Source organism: Eupeodes corollae, chromosome 2 (assembly GCF_945859685.1).
Source record: "Eupeodes corollae chromosome 2, idEupCoro1.1, whole genome shotgun sequence".
In the NCBI taxonomy this organism is placed as follows: Eukaryota; Metazoa; Arthropoda; class Insecta; order Diptera; family Syrphidae; genus Eupeodes; species Eupeodes corollae.
In genome coordinates, this window is record NC_079148.1 from 2,801,666 (window position 1) to 2,822,486 (window position 20,821).

General features: G+C 29.8%; 2 protein-coding genes across 4 annotated transcripts in view; one reads left to right on the forward strand and one right to left on the reverse strand.

The window, feature by feature from the left end:
- Positions 1-20,821, reverse strand: part of LOC129947038 (mucin-2) — an 85,684-nt gene that overhangs the window by 29,235 nt on the left and 35,628 nt on the right. Inside the window, exon 1 of one of the 3 annotated variants that reach the window (XM_056057475.1) lies at positions 9,009-9,030. The exons of the other annotated variants lie outside the window; for them this stretch is intronic. Coding sequence (XP_055913450.1) covers positions 9,009-9,015 — 7 coding nt within the window. The 5' untranslated portion in view covers positions 9,016-9,030. Of the gene's footprint in view, positions 1-9,008; positions 9,031-20,821 lie in introns of those variants that run through there. 3 annotated transcript variants of the gene reach the window in all.
- The window catches only part of LOC129947054 (uncharacterized), a 41,872-nt gene continuing 34,413 nt past the window's right edge, over positions 13,363-20,821 (forward strand). The window contains exon 1 of the mRNA XM_056057491.1: positions 13,363-13,760. The gene's annotated coding sequence lies outside the window, so the exon portion shown is untranslated. The remainder of the gene's footprint in view (positions 13,761-20,821) is intronic.

Consider the following 20,821-nt stretch of genomic DNA (forward strand, 5'->3'; position numbering starts at 1 on the left):
GTGTCTCTTGTGAGTTTAAATCCCAACTAATTAATTTTCAAGAACAAGAATTATATGGTTGCTACAAGTCTTTACATCAGACAAATTCACAGTAGCTCTATGTAGCTCATATTATATGGAATCTCGATTTATTCGAGAAAATATGCGTCAAGACAAGGTGTAATAGTCATCTTCTGATGAGCCCAACCATTGCACCGGGGCGAAACGCACATTTGAACACTATGCTGGTTCATTTTTATTTTTATTTTCATTTCATGATTTTAAAAATAAAAATATTATTTTCATGATTTTAAATCATATTTATTAAAAATAATTGGTGTTCAGGAACAAACAATTCGACTGTTAACAGTCAAATATTTCAACTTATATTGATACCCATCAAATATTCTATCAGCTACAAAATCTTCGTTGACAAATGTATCAAATATTCGTAAATGGTAAAGAATTGTAATTTAAATACGATTTATAAAAGTTTATTTTTAGTTTTTATTGAATATACAAATTGAAGAACGAAATGCCTTCACTAGAATTGTTGCTTCAAGGCAATCGTACTGAGGAACGAAGGTTTATCGTGCAAGCTTAAATAAACAGCATTTTATTTTCTGCTGCTAACTATTCCACTCCTAAATAAACAAAATATTATTAGGAAAAAAGAGAAATTTATTTAATGAAAACAACTTCCATTATTCCCCCGAAATTATTTATAGACCAAAACACAAGAACTCAACACAAATGACAAACGTCAAACACCAAACAAAACCTATTCACAATCGTTTATTGATTAGTATTCACAATGGGTGAAAAATTATCATTTGATACTCATAATACCAAATTATCAATAAATTGATAGAAGTTATCAGTTATCAAATAATTGATAGTTCATAGCCATAATAGGGCTGTAAGTCTATTATTACAACCATAAGAGAGTCAAGTACCACCTACTCAGTAAACAAAGGCATTTATTACAAGTGCAGTTGGTATATGATGATACCTGTAGAAAAAGCAGAGAAATATCTTTTAAATGGTTGAAACTCTTTAGGAAAACTAAAAACTCAGCCTTAAAATATCTTTATCTGCAGGCGAATAATACTTATAAAAACCTATTCCTCTATAAAAAAAAACAACAATATGTGCAAAAACTAGCTTTTAATATGGTTCAATGCAGGGATACTAAAGAATTCTGGAAAAATGAACGAATTTTAGCTAACCGAAACAGATCGAGTGTTTTTCCAATCAGTATCGAAATGATGGGCTCATATTTCGAAAAACTTACAAAAGTAGATCCATTTACATTTTATTTACATCAGTTCTTCGACACTCCGTTCTCAATGCCAGAACTCTTTTTGTCTTAGAAAGAATGAAAAGCAATAAGGCAAGGCTTGGGTTTAGATGGCGCATCCCAGCTGAGTTATTAAAAAATGCCAGCTCTCAATTTTTAGGACATATATTGTTCTTACTTAATTGAGTGTTCAACAACGAAAGAAAGATTCATCCATTTTAGCGATCTATAAAAAAGGAGATCCTAATCTTCCTGAAAACTTTTATCTCTGTTCTAAATTCATTACGAAAACTGTTTACTCCGATGCTATATCTTAGACTTGTACCTTGAGTTGAAATAAACCACAAAATAAGTTGTTTTTAGGTGGGGTTTCGAGCTAACCTCTCTACAGTTGATCAAATTTTTACTCTAACTTATGTCGCTTAACGTTTTTTGGATAAGAAAACTAATCTCTATGCTTTTTTTGTAGATTTTACCTTAAGCATCCTTTGATACTATCAAATATTTATTTTCGAATATATGAGAAATTTCTATCAAATACAACAGCAGTAGTTTCTAATGATAGAATCTCCACGCAGCAATTTAAGACAGAAGTGGTTGCATTTTGAGTCCTTTATATTAACGACTTGGGGTGTATATTATGGTGATTTGGTTATTAAGGTGCTATTATGTGTTGTTGACCTTGTCATTCTTACTGATAATCAGGTAACTCTACAACTGCAAATCTACAAATCTAACCAGTATTGTAACTTTTGGGATTTTCAAATAAATACTTCAAAGTCGAAGATTATGCTTTTTAGATCTCATAATCATAATGTCAGAAATGACCGTTCTTGGAATCTTAATGGTGAAAGAATAGAGGTAGTTAAAAATTTAAATACTTAGGTTTTACAATAACAAAAAATTTAAACATCGGACCTCATATAAAAGATAAAACATCAGTTGGCGAAATCAGCCATTAACTGCATTTGGTCAAGTTCTTTTAATAACAAATGTATCGAACCGATGGTAAAATTCAAAGTATTTGATGCAACACTAAAAAGTTCACTTTGTTATGCTAATGAAGTGTATGGTTACATGTGAAAACTTTGAAGTTATCCAGAGACGTGTATTTAAGGTCCCTTCAAAAACACTTAACTATGCAATATATTTCAAATCTGAACTACCTCAAATTTTCTTAAAAAACCTTAAGGCAAATGCGGACTATTTTGTCGAAGTTCTAAAGAGATGGGATAATAATCTTCAGAGAAAACTACTCATGATTGCACTTCAGCGTTGTTACACGCCGTTCAAAGATTGGCAAGAATTGGTTGCTAAATATAATACGACATTGAATTTAGCCTTGAATAACTTTGGTTCATGGAAGGATGAATTCTATGACTGCATCTCAGCAATTTTGAACCGTGCTAAAGAGTCCATGTCAAGAAAGACATTCAGCAAACTGAATCATTGTTTGGAATCTAATTATTTTCGAAAATAATTCACGGTTAACGAGATGAGTTTAATATTTAAGATCCGAACTGAAACGCTAGAGCTAAATTACAGACCTCATTTGGTTGATATAAATCATAATTGCAATCTTTGCAACCTTAATCAAATCGAAAACGTTTATCACTTCCTAGGAAGATGTTCAATACTTCAAGAAATTCGACGTTTACACTTAGAGAAAAGCTTTCTTTTTATAGAAGCGAATTACTTTTAATCTAAATGGTGAGTGTGGTTGGGAAGTTCTTATCCGGTTTGTTACTGAAGCCATCGCTTATAGAAATACTAACGTAAATATGTTTTATAAATTCAGTGTTTTACCCGATTCCATATCGACCAACCAACAACAAAAAAATTATAAAAGGGTAAAACCATGAACCCCTTGCATAACTTGCTTGAAAGATAAAAAAATATCTAACCAGGGCCATCTATTACTTATACCGGGAAGATGCCGATATATGTACGAAAATAGCATAAGCCCGCAGAATTTGGTATAGGTAAAGTACTTTAACGATCATACCACATATCCAATCCATATAAAATAATAATCCCAGCATTGCGGATCAAGGGAAACCAACATTTCTGAAATACCGCGGCCGGGGATCGACCGCGACAACGACGACGGAATTTCCTCCTCCTGCCCAGCTCAAACGACCACCAGGAGCGGGAGCGGGAAGACGTAAGAAGGTAAACATATCGAGCATATCTTTACCCCGAAAAAGTAGATACAATATCTATAGGTAGGTTAGGTACCTAATGTATGACTATGAGGAGTAGTACATACATCAAACGTTTACATATGGTTTTTGTTTTTGTGTCCCCATTGATTTGTTATTTTTTCGCTCTCAACAAAAAGGAACACTTTAAGATCTAATTTTAGTCAGTCGAGTTTAAAGCGCGGTATTGACCACAAGTCTTTTTTCTTACACCAGTTAAGGTACCCAGCTTAAGCCCAGTTCCACGTTACTATTGCTGTTGTTACTGCATTCATATCTCAAGCTTAACAACAACAACAAAAACATAAATGACCATCGCTCGTCGTCGCCGTCACCATCGCCATCGTCGTTGTCTTTAAACCACGCAAAACATTTGCAGATTCCAAAAAAAATCAGAAAAATGTAAACCAAACTTTTCATCAAGAGTAATCGTGCCTTTTATTTTTGTTGTTTTGCATTTTAATACGTGCATTTGAAAAAGTGAAAAGTTTGCGATATAAAAGGTGCCAAAGACGCACTTTAGATACAAACACTAAACATGTCATTTGCTATGGAAATTATTGCTGCGTTAGCTTGAAGCTTGAACTTAGTGGTAAACATTTCGGGGTCTTTCAAAAACGCTTTCGCGGTCAATTTTCATGTCTTTTTGATTTTAGTCTTTTGTTATTCTTCTTATTTTCTTCTCTCCCCCATTCATCATCATCATCTGCATCATTGAATGAAAAAAGATAAATTTCAAATAATAAAAAAAAGAAAGAAAAATATTATGCAATTGGTTCAGTGAGTTAATTTTACGTGTAAGACGAAAACAAAAAAATTGAAACCCCAAAAGTCACGACACGGCCAAATGAAATAGAAAGTGTTACACCATATTCAAGTAACGAATGCGTCCGTCCGCGTCATCGTCATCGTCGCGCTCAATCGACTTTTCCCAAAGAAAAATTATTTATAGTGTTAATTTGTTGTAAGTGTAAAATTTTAAGTAAGGAATTCTTATTGTGGGAACCAAATTTTAACGTAATTGAAGAATTGTTGATGTAAAAAATTTAAATTAAAATTAAAACCGTTAAAATTTTCGCACAAGTTCAATTTACGCAAAATCACAGTGAGTATCATAATATTCAAAAATTTAATCTATACTATTTTTTTTTTAATGATTTTATTATTTTGTTCAAACCTTGGATTGGCCATAAGTCTTAAGTACCGTTTAAAAATCAATTCAGATATTTTTTAAATTCGATTTGATCACTTCCTTTTTTAACTTCATCTTACCGGAAATTTACTTGAAATTTTTACGGTTTTATTTTATAGTTTGTCCAGAGACGACAACGACGACGACATTCGCATAATATTTGCAAGAAGTTAACGAACTTCGAAAAAATACATAAATAAAAATAAAACGAAGAAAAACAAAAAACTAGACCAAACAATAATTCACAGTCAAATCGCATTATAACGGATTTAATGCCAAATGTTAAGATGTTCACTTAATGTCTTAATGCCAATCAAAATCACACCTAATGGCTTTTGATAAGTTGTTGTTTAGATTTGTTATTTTTGAATTTTTATTGCAAAAACAAGTTCAACTACATAAAAACACTTGGGCGTGAGTCCTTATTACTTTGAATTTTAAATTTTTGGATTTTAGTTTATTTTTTGTTTGTTTGTTTGTTGCTCGTGGTTTTGTTGTTTTGTCGTTTTGTTGCTTTGACGTTTTGTTGTTTTGTCGTTTCGCCGTTTGGCTTTTTGCAATATTTCTGGTTTGAACGAGATTTAACTAACTGAAATGTTGTGAGTTTATCAAATGGAAATTGTTTGGTTTAATGATAGCTTGAGTTATTTTGGTGGATATAAAGTTCATCTTAACAAAAACCAAAAGTGAATTGTTCTTAAGCTTATTGGGGCTATTTTTGTTTTTGACGAAAAATAATGTGACAACAGTTGAAAAAACCCTAGAGTAAGGGTTTTGGACATATTTTTTTTTTAAAAGGCAATATTCACCGATTGTCGAAAAGATCCAAATTTTCGATTTCGAATAAAACAGAAATTCTTGTTTTTGAAATTGTAAGAAATTCTTGAATCAGACAGAAAGTAAAAAACAAAAAGAGGCTGGGATGCGATCCAAACTGATAACTGACCATCCCGTCGGTCTATTTGTCTTGCTTAAAAGTTTGTCTATAAATACTCGTATCAATTTTTACCAAATTTGCGTACTATTTTTTGTAGATTTTATTTGTTATGAAAAAACGGACAGTTGGATTTTTATATTAAAATTACTGAATATCGAAAACAATATTTTCTGTGAAATAAAATAAGGTTGAAGTCAATATTTTTAATTTTTGAAAAGCTATTTGAGTCGAAAATCAATTTTTACCAACTTTTGTTAATTTTTTTTAGGTTTTTCGTTTTTTGTAAAAAAATTGTTAATTCGATTTTTCTCAAAATTTGTCATAATTTTGAAAACAATATTTCTTATAAGTAAAAATTAGTCAGAAGCTACTATATAAAATTTTTGAAAAGATATTTGAGTCGAAAATCATTTTTTACCAACTTTCGTTAATTTTTTTTCGGTTTTCAATTTTTTGTAAAAAAAAACTGTCAATTCGTTTTTTTTTTTGAAAATGTTACTGAATGTTAACAATAATATTTTTTGAAATATAAAAGTAAATTAAAGCCAATATCTCAAAGTTTTAAAACATTTGAGTCGAAAATCAATTTTTACCAACTTTTATTAATTTTTTTTTAGGTTTTTATTTTTTGTAAAAAAAACTTTCAATTCGATTTTTCTCAAGATTTTTCAAAATGTTGAAAACAATATTTCTTATAAGTAAGAATAAGTTTGAAGCCTAAATTTTAAGTTTTTGAAAAGATATTTGAGTCGATATTCAATTTTTACTAACTTTGAGTAATTTTTTTTTAGATTTTTATTTTTTATAAAAAAACTTTCAATTCGATTTTTCTCAAAATTTTATCAGAAAACATTATTCTTCGTTGCACAAAATTGTTTTGGAGATGAAATCATATTTTAGTCGTAAAATTTTGGAGGTGACAAATTTTTTTCTCAGTTTTCTTGATTTATAAAAAAAACCGTTAGTTGTTTTTTTTTTTCAAAAAATATACTTCTTTGATATCACGTTACAATATATTTTATAAAATTTAATTCAAGTGTCTAGCGTTTTTGGTTCGTAAGATATTTAGGGTTAACCAAAATGTTCACCTTTTTTCAAACTGCAATGGTAAAAAACCACTCACGCAATTTTCTTGAGGACCCTTTCTGCATCTTTCTGCCTTATTATCTGTATAATAAAATTTATTTGAAGTCGATATCTCTTCTGGTTCTTGAGCTATGGAGGACGAAAAAAACGTCACGAACGTACGGACGTACGAACGTACAAACGTACGTACACACGCACGCACAGACATCTTTCTAAAAATCTTTTATTTCGACTATAGGGACCTTGAAACGTCGAGAAATGTCAAAATTTTCAATTTGACAAATCGGACCTATAACAATAACTTCCTATTTGAAGTTAATAATTTCAACTTTCATTTTAATTAGAAGTAATTAACATGTGACCTTTTTTTGTCATTACAATTACACGTAAATTTAATTGTAAAAATATAAATTTGAATTAATTTTAATTGTAGTTAGAATAAATATACATCTCAATTACTTTTAAGTAATTCAAAAAATCACTTAATAATTACATGTACTTTAAAAATGTATCAGGTTAATTTAATTAAATTATTTAATAGAATCCCATAAAATGTAATTGAAAACAAACAAAATATTCATTACTTTTGTTTTCAATTACATTCATGTAATTATATTGCAAATAAGTGACGCTTTTCAATTACAAGTAATTGTAATAAAATTCTTCAATTACTTTTTAAAATAATTGAAAAAATGTATGGAGATTCAATTAGCAGTACATAATTACAATTGAATATTTTGTAATATTTTTTTTACCACTACCCGTGTTTTGTTGGAAAATCTATCAATACTATAGTAGGATTTTACAAAAATAAAAAAACAATATTCGCAGTATAAATACTACCGATAACAGTTAGAGTACAATCGTACTAGGGACGGGATTTTGACATTCATAGGAGTCTCGAATGGATCTTATATGATTTCGTTCTCAAATGTTGGTACGATTGATATGGCATTCGTATCTCGATGGCATTGTTCGTTGAGTAGTTGTGCATTTGGAATCATGTGTTTTTCATTGGCGAAAAAAAAAATAATCTGTTAATGTTGATATTATTTAGTTTTGTTAATGAAAATGGACTAACTGGGTTTATTTTGAAAGAGAAAACATATTTATGTTTTGCTATGTTTCCACTAAAGGTTTATCTCAGTTAAGATTTAATAAATCTTTTTGGGGTTTCCACCACACAAGAAGATTTAAAAATTATATAGTTTGACAGCACTTTTTAAAATGCAAATAGTGTTTTGATGTTTCTTATGAAGTGCAAGTGAGATAGTTAGATTCGTGTTAAACAATAAAGAACTGACTAGTTCAGCAACATTTAAGAATATGCTATCAACTCCAGGTGCAGTTTTTTTTCAATTGATTTAAACTGAACTATACACAATCATGCAAATAAACAGACCATAATGCATTATCTGTAAAACCAACTCCTCCACACAGTTTTTCTTCATAAATTTTGAATCGACTCCGATCCCCGACCGGAATCGGGTCAAATCAAGCTCATTTCAACTCGATTCAGTTATATAAAGAATTAAGACGAGCTTCAAGCTCGCTTCAATACCACATGTTAATGTAGTAGTCTACGAATAAACCCCTTCTTCAAGTTTTTATTTTATGTCAAAGCTGCAATTATTGTTAAATGAACTTTTTTTATAGAATCTCAATTTCCAGATGTTTTGTTATAATTTCTTCTGGAAGATTGTCCATTTTATTAGTTTGTTTTTTGGCTGGACTTAATTTTAACTTTTGATTTTCACAAAACTTTCTCTATTTATGTGTTTTTTTTTGTGTTATTATTCTGATTATTAAATACAAAAATCTGGTTACTGCCGATGCATTTTGTTAGGAATTTTCTACTATACTATTTATAGAATGCCAAAAAAACACGATTACATATTATGTTAGGAAGAACAAGAACACTTGGAAAACACAAGAAACCGAAGTTGCACGTAATAAGTTGCAAATATTTGTAAAAGATTACAAATTGTAGCAGAATTTTCAAAAAAAAAAAGAAAACCACATACAATTAAAAGAATTAAAAGTGGACACAAACAGTCCCAGATGTTACAATCATCCATATGTGTTTTAATAACTATTCAAAACATGTGTTTTTAAACCCATTTATAAACTTTTAATCAAATGTTACTTGCAAAACACCTCAAATCACTTTGTTTTATAAAAATACTTCCAGTTGTTTTGCATTAAAAAAAATAACTAAAAATATAACTAACAAACAATCAAGCAAGACAGACCAGACCAGTTTATTATTATTATCCACAACATGTAGGTACGAGTAAATAAATTATAATTTACCTTTCATTTTATAAGCGGGTATTATTTCTATTTAACAACAGATAAATACACAACTATTATATTATTATTATTATTTACAGAGCTGCTAAATAGTCGTGTTGTTGTTTTTTTTTTAATATACTATTTTTAAAAGATGTAGTAGGTATATTAAAACTTCTTTTTCTTTTTATTTTTTTTTATAATGCACTTAACATCTATTTTATTGTTAATTTTTCTGTTATAATTTCTAAACAACCGTGTTGACCTTTGAAGTTATTATTTTTCTCATTTTACAACAGCAACGGACAGGTTAAAAAATAAATTATATAAAATTACTTTATTACAAACTAAATCAAATTGAACCAAACTTGACAACCAACCCAAACCCAACGTCAACCTATAAAAAGATCGAGGTACATATTTTAACTCTTATTTTTTGAAATAAGTTAAATCGCAATATGATCAATTACTAAAATACAAATTAAGGAAAGAAACAGGTCCACAACAATGTTAAACTCGCGCAAATTCTAAAATTGTCTTTTCTTGTAAAATGTCACAATTGATCGCATTTATTTTGATTCACTTTCGGTGTCTTTTTATTTTGTTTGGTTTCGAGTCTTCGAAGTTGTCGTGTCGTCGTCGATAAGTCTTCTCCAAATGGTCAAATGAGATAAACTTTAAGTCTTTCACATATCAAAGACGATGTGGAGCTTTTTTTGGGTTTTGTGATAGATACAGTATCTAAAATGGTAAAGCTTAAAAGTGTAGGCACCCGCACAAGAAACGTCTTGAGTGTAACTATGGGATTTTTCGTAATCTAGTTTTGATTTTTGTTTAACTTACTGAGCTCTGGGTCCAGAGCTAAGCTAGTCTGACTCTTATTCCTCTCAAGTGGCTATGGAGAATGAATTTCTGGCCAGGGTTGGCAGTTAAAGTTTATTCTATAAGTTGATATACATTTTTGTTTGTTAAAAAAGTAGTAACGTGGTTTAAGCTTTGGATAACTTTTTAGGCTTTTCAAAATTTATCAAATACACATTTGACACAAACAATTATATTTTTAAAAACATAAATAAATTATATGATACAATACGAAAACTTTGAACGCACCCCACCAACATATGTACTAGAATTGATATATAAGGTGCTATAACTTTGTTGAAAACGCTAGTGATACCAAATATAAAAGTTAAATTAAAAGTGAGCCTCATTAGTCAGTATTGACATATGAAGTCACGACATCTGACAGTCAGCATGTAAACCTTCGAGATAGATTTTGTTCCCTTTGACGTTGAATATACTTTCCATAAACGAAAAATGCAGTAAATAGAAGGTATTGTTCTTTTATAACCTTGATATTGATGCCCGGTGATATACAATTATTTGGTAGAATTAATGGCTCAAAAATGTATTAAACTATTGTTAAGGGTTTAACAATTTACTAGTTAGTCATATAATAAAAATTTAGCAACTTACTAAGAGACTCTTAAATTTTTAATTTTTTCTTTCGTTTTGCTAAATAAATTGGTAATTGAATTTTATTAAAAAAACGAGATTTCAAACATGTCTAAAAATTGACAGTTCGTGACAATAATTGGCGTTTTTTCTTTTTTAGTTCAGAGCTGAGCACTGAGCAGAGTCTAAGCGAACAGCGTAAAGTAGAGTTCTGAGCAGAGTGTGTTCAGAGCTCTTTAATTTAATTATAAAACAACTTTAGCACTAAACTGTCATGATTTGTTTTTTCTAAATTATCTCACCTTCTCCACTAGAGCGACCAGCTTCTTCCGTCATTTGTATTGTGTTGACGATGATTTTTTTTAAATTCCCAGTTTTCAAATAACAAATTGTTTGTGTTCAGCATTTTACTCCGTTTACTCTGTTATTTTATTCTGAGCTCACAGAGCGAGCTCTAAACATGTTTAGGACTAAAAAAGAAACACGAATTTCAAGCTCTGAACACTCATAACTCAAAAAGAAACACAATTATTTTGTTGACAGTTCGAGCAGTGCTTTGAACTAAAAAAGAAATATAAACAAAGCAAATACGCTTAAACGGACCTATTAAATGGAATTCTCAACTATTGATTGGACCATTCTGCTCTTATAAGAATAACTTGACAGATGTCATACTGATTTAGGAAATTGCTAAGAGTTAAAATTAGGTTAATCATCTTATAAGCTTAGTAAATTGTTAAAAATGGTTTTAACATTTTACTTAACGGTTTAAAATTTTGCGCCAATGTTTTTTTTTTGGGGAAAATATATTGAACGAGAAATCGAAAACAAGCTATCGTTTTTTTAATCGAATTGAAATATTCATGAAAATGTGGGTTGTAAATTTTGGAACTTGATCAAAAATAAAATAAATGCAAAAAAACGATAGACCGTGTAGAGTTCGCTAAAAAGAGAACATATCCGAAGTAGATTCTTTTGGCCCTGATCCTAAAATTTAAAGTAAACTTTAATAAGGATTTCGTGCTCTACTTCTTTTCAACATCTGATAAAAAGTATTTCTTTTAAATATTTTTTAAATCTCTTCATTCTTCATTTATGTAAATCAATGTGAAAATAAAAAAGTCTGGTGTAGACTGCATTCAATATTTATATCTTGTGTCACCACCTTACTGTTTACTATATTTGAAAATTCAGAGCTTGTTTACTGACTACTGACTTATTTTTGTATTAATCTATTGTTATTTTTTATTCGGTTAAATTAAGCGTATTCATTTGCCAATAAAACACAACTATTGTAACTCTAAACTAAACTTTATTTATGAATAGATGGCTCTCACTATGGTAACTTCCCCGACAATAATTTCCAACGAACTGTCAATAGCTAAATACTTTTAAATTAAAAAATGTCTGTTTTTACTTTTGACAGATTATGTCTCAAATTATTGAATTTTCTTGTGGTTAAGTGGTTAGTTTTTTTAATGTCAATGAAAAAACTATGATTGTCAGTTTCTTTGGCGTTATGTTTGAAAATTTCAAATAAGGGTCGTTTGACCACAGTTATTAAAGACATGGCTATATTGTCAGACAAAAATTTAAATTCACACGATTGTATGACATTTGATGCAACTTTCGAGATATGACAGTATTGAAAGATTGTTCAATTTAAGAAATTTTGGATTTGAATGAAGTTCAAAATGGTAGGCCCTTCTTCTTCAAGTTCACATTTAAACCGCTTAGAAAGCCTTATCCTTCGAACTGTTTGGTTTCACATTTTTTTTAAAGCTAATCTTTTTGAAACTAATGGCTGAAACACAAACACGCTTCAGCTTCGGCTTGGCCTGACGTTTTTTTTCAATGCATGCTATTACAATGGAGCTTCGACCTCACGTTTCGTTTGACAATCGTAAGCAAATGAATGCAATGTGACTCCAAACGGAATTATCTGAACATTTGCTTTGTCTGACAGCTCAACAGCTGTAAAAAAAAATGTCAACAAACAAAATATTTGCTTTTTGGAAGGATGAAATAATAAAAATGTCATTCAAAGCAACCTCGAAACAGGCCCACCGTAACGTAGACGAAGCCTAAGCTGAAGCGTGTTTGTGATTCAGCCATTACGAGTTCAGCCAAAGGAATTCAATACATGCTATCACAATAAAGCTTTGACCACACGTTTCGTTTGACAATCGTAAGGAAAAGAACTTAATGTTAAGTAATGTGACTCCAAACGGAAGCTGTAAAAAATGTCAACAAACAATTCCAATTCCCATTGGTTATTATAGTCTGTATAAGTTACTTTCGCGATAAATTTAAATTTTTCGATTTCAAAATTCTTATTTTTGACTGCACGAAAAATCAAAACCAATTTTTAAAAAAGATAACAGCTGCTAATGACAGAAGTGCCATTTTAGAAATGTCATATTAGAAATGTCATTCAAAGCAGGCCCATCGTATAACGCAGATGAAACCGAAGCTGAAGCGTGTTTGTGTTTCAGCCATAATGCATGTATTTTCTTTACTTATCTAAGGTCTTTTTCATCCCTGGCCACGCTCGACTCAATATTATACCCATTGCCCACATAAAACTTCATAATTAATGTTCAAGATTTTGGTTATCATTATTATGTTGAGTTTTTCATGTTTTATTAATATTTTTTGTGAGACTCGTTAGTAATCGACTCGAAAAGTTTATTATTTTTGTTTTCTTTTTCGGCGCGCTATACTAAACAGTGTCACTTTTAAGTCTCTCACTCACCTGAGCCACCTGAGTTTGTCTGATTTTTATTATGGAAGGTGGTAGGGTAGGAAACTAACTACCAGCACCAGAGTGCCAACTAAAAACGACAAAGCGACGAGAAGACGACGACAACCGAAACCGACACACGGTGACGGTAGCGGCGTTAACGACAACAACAACGACGACCAAGCGACACGATGGTTTCGCGAGAAGAGCAAAAATCTAAAGCTCTTTCTGAGCTGAGCGTCTTGCGCTCCTATAAAGCAGTAGTAGGAATATTATTTATCAAACTAAAGTGTGGTACAGTGGAGACAGACAGACAATAATATGGGTTTTTAATAAAAACACCGCTTTCAGTTTCATTTCAACCGTCGACGTTTGGCCATGCGGTAATCATTTCGCTCTTTGAATCGCGCACGCGTACCCAGATATAAAAAAATATATTTCCTATAATAATTTTATTTATTATTTTTTGATTCGACTTCACACGCCTTCAAGAGTGGATGTACCTTTCTTGAAAATACTTCTTATACCACAAGTTGTTCTTTCTTTCGTTCGTTAGTTTTTATTTAAACCTTCAGGTGTGTTTTATTAAGTGTCAATGAGTGTGGATGTTGATTAATATACTATAAATATTATTTCTGTTTGTACCGTTATATTTTACCCATAAATAATAAATTTTACAAAAACCACAACAACAACCAAAAAAAAATAAAAATTATTTTTTCTCTTTTTAGAGGAGTGTGTAAAATTTGTATGTGAGAAAAGTGTTGCGCCTTGAGAGGTGATAAAACATACAAAAATTAAAAAAGAAAGATTTGAGTTGATGTAACCTAAGTGCAACAAAACTATAAAGTACATTCACTTGACTCTGACTGATAAATTTCTGTTTTTGGATTGTAGGATTGCAGCAGGATTGACAAGATTTTTTGAAAACAAAAACAAATCGCATCATTTTGTAAGCACGTATAAATCAAAGAGAAAATAAAGAGAAAAGATACAAATTTAAAAAAGAAAAAGGCAAGTTTTTGTTTTTTTGAATTTTACTTTACATTCAAAATGAAAACAACAATAATCCAAAAGGGCATTTAAGCTTATTTTTAGAAGTTGCTTCGACCAACTGATGAAAGGAGTTTTATTTATGACAGAGAAATACCTACTCATTTTGACAGATGAAAATATTATGATAATGTCACTTGAAATGCCATTTTAGGACACTTACTCTGCGGTGGGAGATTTGAATAATTTTGAAGATAGGTTTTGGTTCTAACAGCGAATTGAAGAATGCCAAAGTTTAAGGTCAAATCACAAGATAGAGAGAATATTTAGAATATTTTTTAAAGCAAAAGAAAAGATTTAGATTTGTTTTAATTCAGTGTTCTCTCTAAGTCTACAGCAAAAACTGCTCTAAAAAATTTCTGTGCAATAAGATTTCGTTTTGAGCATTTTTAATCCACGATTTTTTAGAGCTATACATTTAAACAAAAATTTTAGTTAAGTTAAAAACTAATAATTCTGTTTGACAGATAAAATCATTTTAGCTTAACAAGCTTTTGATATTAAGAACATGGTAATAGATTTTTTCTGAGTTTGTGGATCGGGCTCTGAACACGTCCTTTGTACGAGTGAAGTCAAATAAATTTTAAGCTCTGAACACACTGAACAGAAAAAGAAACACAATTTTGAGTTAGACAGTTTAGGCTCTGTTTAGATTAAATGAAATTGCAGTGTAAGACAATGAAAACATGAATAGGATTCAATGGTTCTACTATTTGTGAAACTTTTTTGTATATTTTACCTATTTCTACAGCAAATCAAAGCTTAACTTAAATATTTTAATATTTTTGAATTTTATGTCCTGGAGGGTATAGGATATCCTTACATATACCAAATTCAACGTGTTTTAAAGGGTTATTTGACTTAAAGTGCGCAGGAAGTTTTAAATTGTGGAACTCAAGCTTATCAGAACGGGTTTAAAATTCATTGTGAACTTTAGGCATTTTTAAATCCCAATTTAAACCAAAACAATATAAATTGTCATACCAAAATAACATCTACCTTTTATATAGAGTTAAACACGAGTTATATTAATAACTTATTGTGACACATTGAGTATAATTTAATATGTTTCATTATTAATCGATCCATTAAATTTAACTAGATTGAAAATAATTTCTCAATCAAATTATAAACAATAAACACCCTCTAGACATGAACTGTCATCAATATTTTTAGTTTGGTTTTTATTTTGATCCAAAGTGTCACATTTATAGCTAATTGGGCTTGTTTGCAAAAATGTTCATGCCTCTTTTGTGAATTTTGTTTTTATTCATAAAATCAATTAATATCAATTTGTTTAGAGGGCTTGGCAATTACATTAAACAAATATTTTATTTGAAGTTTTGTTTTACCGTAAAAATGTTATGGCAAAAGATGATTGGGTTGTATTTGCTTGATGTTAGCCTTTTCTATAAAAATCTAACAAATGCAACCCAAATATTGTATTTTTCACCTTAAAAATTCAATTTGTTGTTTACTTTTTTTCATATTCAAAGTTCTGACATTTAATAAGCAGTTTATTGTGCAACAAACAAAATTGATTCTAAAATCAATTTGGCATGATGGTAATTTGCAAACAAATAAGTTATGACGGAATGATAATATTTAAATAAGTATCTACGTTTAAGGGATTAAACTATAAATTAAATGGACAAGTGTTACCTTTTATGGATTATAGCAAATTTGGTTAAGTTATTTTGTCTCGCTTTTAAGATATTTTTTTTTCTTTGGTAAGTTGTTATTCGCTTTTAGCTTATTGAGGAGATAGAAATAGAATACAAATCGAAAGACATTTTTAATGAGCGAATTTCATGAATTTGTGACTATAAAGTTTGATAGCCAATATAATTAAGTAATTAATTGAAATTAATCGATATGGAGATTTGTATTTTTATTATTTTAAGTTAAATGAAACTTAGCAACGTTTATGTTAAGTGTCATAGAAAACTGTTGAAGTTGTATAAGCTCATCTCGAAGAAGACTTGTGCACTTTCTTCTTTTGGCTTAGTAGTGACAGTTTATATGATAATTAAAATGACAGCTGTCATGTCATACAACATGTATGTCAAATTTTTCAATTAACTCTGATTCAAACGATAATTGACTAAGGAACAAAATTAATATAGCCAAAAAACAGTTTTAAACATAGAGTTAACGCTTTATACACTTTTCTAAAATATAATAACAAAACGTCAAATGAAAGTTTACTATTGATTTTCTAATTCAAAATGAAGTTTGATAGTCATTTAAGGCAATGAAAGATATGCCTGATAAATTTCTTTATCTTATCAAAAATGTAACTATTTTAACAAAAATAATTCTTTTTTCAATCAGAAACAAAATTCCAAGTATGAACTCAGCTTAATTTAAAACAATTTTATATTGGAATTCTTTTAATAAAGAAGACAGAAAAAACTTCTGAGGTCAGACACATGACTTGTGAGGTGAGGCTAAACAACTCAGAAATGTACATTTACCTTTATCAGATGCAATTTTAAAAATATCATCATAATTTATTAAAATCTGAATTTACAAACATTTTGTGGTTTGATAACTAAAAAGCTTTACAATATTACAATGGAATATTTAAAAAACCTGAAATGTTAAGCTGACCATCACAAATTTACACGCATATATTTATTATTATGACAGTCGCATCAAATATACAAAATATTTCACTAAAAAGGTTTATACAGATTTTATATGAATGAATCATTTGTCAAAATGTTTGTATTATGACATTTTAATTGAATAGGTATACAAAACGAAAAATACTCTTTTCACTGACAATTTAATTAGCCCAATTCATCATCATCATCAAAAATTTAAGCATATTAAAAAAGAAAAAAAAAAACCATACGTGGTCAACGAACAACTAAAAATAAATAAGAAGAGACCAACAACAAAAAATTAACTAATTTTATAATTCAAGTTTATTTACTTCAAGCCCAAGAATCTACAAAAAAAATATGTTTGTTTGAAGACGTCACGTAGGTCATTCAGCTCTCTGAGGTGAATATGAACAAATGAAGAAATACAAATTATAAACGACATTAAGATAAATTGCTAAAACGTAGGCTAAATTTATTAAAACTGAAACAAACCAATGAAGTTCTAAAAAGTAAAAATTTAAACATACGTAAGCAAGAGTGTTAATAATCACTTTGTATATAATAATAATGACATCAATAAATATATTCATTTTAATTTTTTTAATTTACATAAAGTTGTTAATAAATAAATTACACTGGTTTCCGATACTACTTGCCGGAAGCTGATGATTGTAAAAGCTACTTGTAAATGTTTTTGTTTTGTGTTTAACAAATAAAAAGACTCACATGGTCATGTTTACTTGGAGCAAACTTTTGTAGGTACATCAGGATTAACGAGACTACAAGACTTGGCAATTTTTAACGGATTGTTCAGTAGCTGTTGAAGTGGTAATATGTTGAAGGAGTCGAAGAAGGATAATTTATTTACTTTTTTGTGTATTTCCGAACACAACTCCGTTTGAGTGAATTGTCAAATCAAAAGCAATACATTTTTTGACAGTTGAATAAAATTTATTGATGAACGCGTTCACATAGTAAAATTAATGGGATCAAAATTGACAACTTGATGAATTTGCATCGCAAAGACTATAATCTTCTTTTGACATTTTATAACAACTGAATAAATGTGTCTTAAATAACATTTTCTTCGACAAGGTTATGACAATTTAAGTGTCAAAATCATAAACTTCATCATATTGTGAAGTTGTCAGCTTTAATTGCGCATGAAGTTAATACAATTTGTTCAGGTTGATAACATTTTGAATGCAACGGTAAACATGAAGCAATTAAAATAATAAACTTGTCATCGAAAAAAATGGAGTCCGTCCCTGTCAATTTGACAGTAAAGCTTGATGTTTATATTGTGTTCATCATCTGAATCTGACTTTACGAATTAAATATTTTTATTGATCGAAAAATACTTTGCTATTTTCAAACATCCAAGAGCTTGAACTCTTAGGCTACGTTCAGACGATAATTTCTTTCTCGTATACCGTATACGGGATTTTATCGAATAAAGTAGTGGCAGCGAGTGTTATATTTGCGGGATTTTTCCGCATGGGCTTCATGTCCATGCGGGAAAATCCCGTATTCGTGAAATAATTTTGTCCATATACCGTATGAACTTGTCACTACTATTCGATAAATTTTTATCGTATGCATTATTAGTAGCACTTATCTTTATATTGCGTCGTTCACACGAACAAAATGTCATCAAATTCGTTTATTACGTTCATTAACATTTCTATACCAATAAAAAATAAGTGGAATACGTGGATCCATGATGAAGATGGTCGGTTGACTGCCGACAGTGCTGTTTCCCCTGCAACGCCTCAAAACCAGTACGTAAAAAAATCGAATCGAATATTTTTCGTGTGAAACGCCGTCTCGTATTCAATAAAACCGCATACGTGAAAAAATCAAATCGAATAGTCGCCGTCTGAACGTAGCCTTAAACAGAAAATTGTGTTTCTTTTTTACCGCTGAACGTCCAGAGCCTTTAATGTTTTTGTTTCGTTCTGAACGTATTCAGAACGTTCTCGAGGAGCTTAAAATAAAATAGCTGAGCAGACCTAGTTGAAGGCTGAACGCAAGCATTTGGCAGGTTAAGATTAAAAAAAATGGAATTGAAAATTGCATGTTTGCTTCATTATAATTACTTTTTTCATTTTAATTTAAGTTTTAAACCTTATTTTTATATTTGTAGTTGAAAATGACAAGTAAAGTGACAATTGACAAATAATGACAGCGGACCGTTCAGGTGTGTTTAACTTTTCTTCAGAGGATGTTTAGAACATGCTCAATATGCTCGGACTCTGTTCAGAATTTTTTTCAGATCTAAATGACGGTTTTCTGAACACTCAGAATTCGTTTTGAAACGCATTTTTGAAATTGTAAACGAAAATTAAATTCGAGTTGGAAAGTATTAAGTCGTTATGGTGGAAACAATAGTTTCAATAGAAAAAGGTTTTGTAGTTAAGAATATGGTAATAGATTTCTTGCATTCGACGGCTAAAATTGTTGTTTTTTTCATTAATAAACAAAATATTGAACTTTTCTTTTCGTTGTGCGAGAAATGGAATAATAAGAATTCTCTTCTTAGATTTCTAATAGCAAGAGTGAGAAATGTTCTTTTTATTTCTAAGAATACGGAAATCTCTGAGATCTTAGAAATGTAAACTGGCCAATTGAATCTATAAATATTTGGACATCTGTCGCCTGTCAAAAATTCTATATAGGGACACAATGTGTCAAAATCAAATTTACTAGAGTATAATATGCATTTTAGAAGAAAATCTTTGATTATTTGGTTTATTCCAATGTCGTCAATTGACATTTGACGCCATTTGTTAAATCAATCATAATTTGTATAAGCTTTTCCGTCAATATATTGGAACGTATCACTCTTTGCAGGGACACAATATGTCAAAATTAAATTTACTGGAGTAAAATATGCATTTTAGAAAAAAATCTTTGATTATTTGGTTTATTCCAATGTCAACACAGAATTGACATTCGTTAAATCAATCATAATACTTTCTTATGTGGTAGTATTTGGTTTTAGTGCCTACACGTTTTAATTAACAAAAATTTAAAGTCCAAAGTTGCCTTAAAAACAACTACGTTTCCTTTTTATGAAATTTTTCTTTCCATGTGGGACAAATTGCTCATCTATCAAAATGTCTTAGTGTAATTTATTGTTTCATTCAAACACATCATTTTGACATTTGACATTCGCAATAGGACAATTACTTAAACTGACAGCACAACAATCAACAAACTATATTTTAAAATTAATTTATGAACTACTCTCATGAGAAGTTCAATGTCGTCTTAATCTAATACTAAAATGGCAACAATTTAAAACACGAAAAGCTCAAAATTAAGGAAATTACCATGATTGTTTTGCTTTGGAAAGTGACAGGTTGAAGATGGAGGGAAATAAACAACAAATTTGCCTTCTACACTAAAGGTTAAGCAAAGTTGTCTGTTTATTTTTATTTATTTGTTGTCAGTATTATTATTAGAACACTGAAATTATTTCGAATAAATTCTTTTCTTGCATTTTTTATTAGAACACTATATAGAGCCAGTTTATCAGGTTTTCCGTTCACTTGTTTGAAACAGCAACAATCAATTGAAACAACCATCAGCGCCAGCTACAGCCGCGGCGAAGCAGCAGCAAACACTTGTAGCAATTTTTGCAGTCGGTACAGACAACAAAAATTATGAATCTTAAAAATGCGCTTGACTTTGATTATGTTTTTTTTTTCTAATTGTATTGAAGGAAACAATACATTAAAAAAAAAACAAAATAAATAATATAATTTGTTCTTAAATATTCAAATCGGTTAAAAATTTGTTAATTTGAATAATTTCGCGGTAATCAACCTAACCGAAAGCAACATCAGTGAGATCTGATTAGATGAACTTTAAACGAAATATTATTGTAGATAGAAACTATAATTCACAAAGTATTATTTATTCTGATTTTTCTGAATATTTAATCAAATTGCAGTGCAGTTTATTTT